Raw genomic sequence first — 2,715 nt, 5'->3', positions numbered from 1 at the left:
AGAGTACATTATGCAGTTCATTTAGTTAACAAGGGAAATAATGAGGGAGCGTGCGGCGTGAATGCCAAGAGAAGAGGCACAGAAAGCCTATTGAGCGCCCCGGCGCCGCCATCACATGGCGCGGGCGCTATTTAAAGCGGGCGGGCGGGCGCCGTTCAGCACCACTCGGGCTGGCCAGCGGCGCTGCGCGGGTGCTGCGCGGGCGCTGCGCGGGCGCTGCGCGGGGCCATGCCGCGCTCCTTCCTGGTGGACTCGCTGGTGCTGCGGGAGGCGGGCGAGAAGAAGGGCGAGGGCAGCCCGCCGCCGCCGCCGCTCTTCCCCTACGCCGTGCACCCCTCGCACCCGCTGCCCGGGCTGCCGGCCGGCGCCTGCCACGCTGGCAAGGCCGGGCTGCTCTGCGTCTGCCCGCTCTGTGTCACCGCCTCCCAGCTGCACCCGCCGCCGCCCGCCATCCCCCTCATCAAGGCCTCCTTCCCCCCCTTCGGCTCCCAGTACTGCCACTCGTCCCTGGCCCGCCAGCAGCACTCCGTCTCCGCCGTCAGTGTCGGGCACGCACCGGCGCTCTACCAGGGCGCCTACCCGCTGCCCGACCCCCGGCAGTTCCACTGCATCTCCGTGGGTAAGGGGGGCACGCGTGGGGGGGGCCGCAGCCTGCATGCTAACGGGTGGCTGCGGGGAGGTGATGGGGATCCCGGGGCGGGGGCGGGGGAGGCAGGACCCTGCCGAAGGCACACGGGGCGGGGGGTCCCTGCCCTGCGCCCGCAGGCTGGACGGGGAGTCCCGGCATCTCTCTGCCGGTGCCCCGAGGGATGCGCAGGGGAAGCCCCGCTGCTGCCCGCCGAGCCTCCGACCCAGGCGGGGGGAAAGAGGGGCGGCAGCCCCGGCACCCCCTGAGCTCGGGCTGCAGCCCGGCAGCCGCTTGCCGGGTCGCCGGCTCCCGGGGAGGGAGGGCTGCGGCCCCGCAGGGCGGGCGGCGGGGGGACGCAGCAGGGACCGGCGGGCGCGGGCGCGGCGCGGCGGGGCGGGCGGCGGCGGGTCCGGCAGGCCCTGACGGTGCGCTCCGCTCCGCTCCGCTCCGCAGACAGCACGTCCAGCCAGCTGCCCAGCAGCAAGCGGATGCGCACCGCCTTCACCAGCACGCAGCTCCTGGAGCTGGAGAGGGAGTTCGCCTCCAACATGTACCTCTCCCGGCTGCGGCGAATCGAGATCGCCACCTACCTGAACCTCTCCGAGAAGCAGGTGAAGATCTGGTTCCAGAACCGACGGGTCAAGCACAAGAAAGAAGGCAAAAGCAGCTCCCACCGCGGCGGGGGGGGCGGCCACAGCTGCAAATGCTCGTCCCTTTCCACCACCAAGTGCTCGGAAGACGACGAGGACTTGCGCATGTCTCCGTCCTCCTCGGGGAAGGACGACAGAGGCCTCGCAGTCACCCCCTAGCCCCCCGACGCCCACTCCGGCTCCCCAGGAACTGTGGCGAGAGCGGGAGGGGGAGTCCTGCCTGCTCCGGTGCTGACACGCAGCCGAAGGATTTTATACCGTTTTGTATAATCTGTGTAATTTACGAAGGACTTTCTCGCCTCTCTAGCCCCCCGGCCCACGGGGGCGGGGGTTCGTGCGCCCTGTTGTAAATAAACTGCTCCCTAGGACCCCAGGCGTCCCCAGTAGTGCTGTCTCACTTGTCTCCCCGCAGGCACAGCCCCGGGCCCGGAGGCTCCTCGCAGACCTCCCCGCGCACCGAGACAGGCGCGGGTGCTGCGCGGCGGCGGGCGGTGCGGGTCGCCTGGAGGGATGCTGTCCCGGGGCTCCCTCCGGTAACTCGGCGGTGCCCGAAAGCCGGCGGACGGGGAGGGTCGGGGGGCTGTTGGGGTTATTATCTTTTTCTTTTTTTTTTTTTTTTTTCTTTTCTTTCCAAAATTGTTCTCGGATTTGTTTTGACTTCGTCGCGGCCGGGCGCGCAGCTGTGGTTGTACCCTTCCGTCCCCTCCCTCCCCCCGGGAGATATTTATTTATTTATTTATGTGCAGAGAAACGACGATGGTGATGATAATAATGATGATGATAACAATAAAAGATCGTTGGTGGTTTATTTCCCTCCTCTCACGTAGAAAGCAGCCGCTCGGTGTCCGCGGCCGTGTGCCGGCAGCACCGTCGCTCTCCATCCCTCTCCGCCGTAGCCCGGCACCGGCACTCGCCCGCCCCGGCGAAGGCGGACGGCGGGGACTCTCCCTCTCTCCGGGCCGCGCTGAAGGTACGGGGTGCGCGGAACCCCTGCCCCCTGTCCCGGGGGCTCTCCCGGTCCTCCCCGCGAAGCTAAAGGTGGGGCTGGAGTCCGGCTCGGCTGAACACCTTTCCCTTCCCATCACGCCTCCCTCCCCATTCGCAAGTCTGCTGGAGAGAGATACACCATCTGCACACACTATACGTATGGCTATAGGTGAATACAGATAGCCGGCTGGCGGCTGGGCTCGGCTCCTCTCTCCAGGTGCCTGCCGCCGCTACCGGGGAAGGACGGGCCCGGCCTCCCGCTAACCTGCCGGGGCCGGGGCCGGGGCCGGGGCCGGGGCCAGTGCCGGTGCTGGCCCCGCTGGGCTCCCGCCTGCGCGGCCGCCGGGCTCGAGCAGCCCCGCTCCGGCCTCGTAGCCTCCCGGCAGCGCTTTGCCGTCGGGGAAGCGGAGCGCCCGTTTGTACGCGCGGCTTCTCGGCGGAGAGCCCCGG

At 68.9% G+C, this 2,715-nt stretch overlaps 1 protein-coding gene across 1 annotated transcript; it reads left to right on the top strand.

Annotated features, from left to right (window-relative positions):
- Positions 1–228: 228 nt before the first annotated feature.
- GSX1 (GS homeobox 1) lies at positions 229–2,034 on the top strand. The gene is made up of 2 exons (XM_075492007.1): positions 229–619; positions 1,082–2,034. The coding sequence occupies exons 1-2, from the start codon at positions 229–231 to the stop codon at positions 1,435–1,437; spliced, it is 747 nt and encodes a 248-aa protein (XP_075348122.1). The 3' UTR covers positions 1,438–2,034.
- The last annotated feature ends 681 nt before the right edge of the window (positions 2,035–2,715 follow it).

The sequence above is a fragment of the Mycteria americana genome, chromosome 1 (genome assembly GCF_035582795.1).
Source record: "Mycteria americana isolate JAX WOST 10 ecotype Jacksonville Zoo and Gardens chromosome 1, USCA_MyAme_1.0, whole genome shotgun sequence".
Taxonomy (NCBI): Eukaryota; Metazoa; Chordata; class Aves; order Ciconiiformes; family Ciconiidae; genus Mycteria; species Mycteria americana.
The sequence above is the reverse complement of the archived record's forward strand: the minus strand, read 5'-3'. Positions and strand labels throughout refer to the sequence as shown.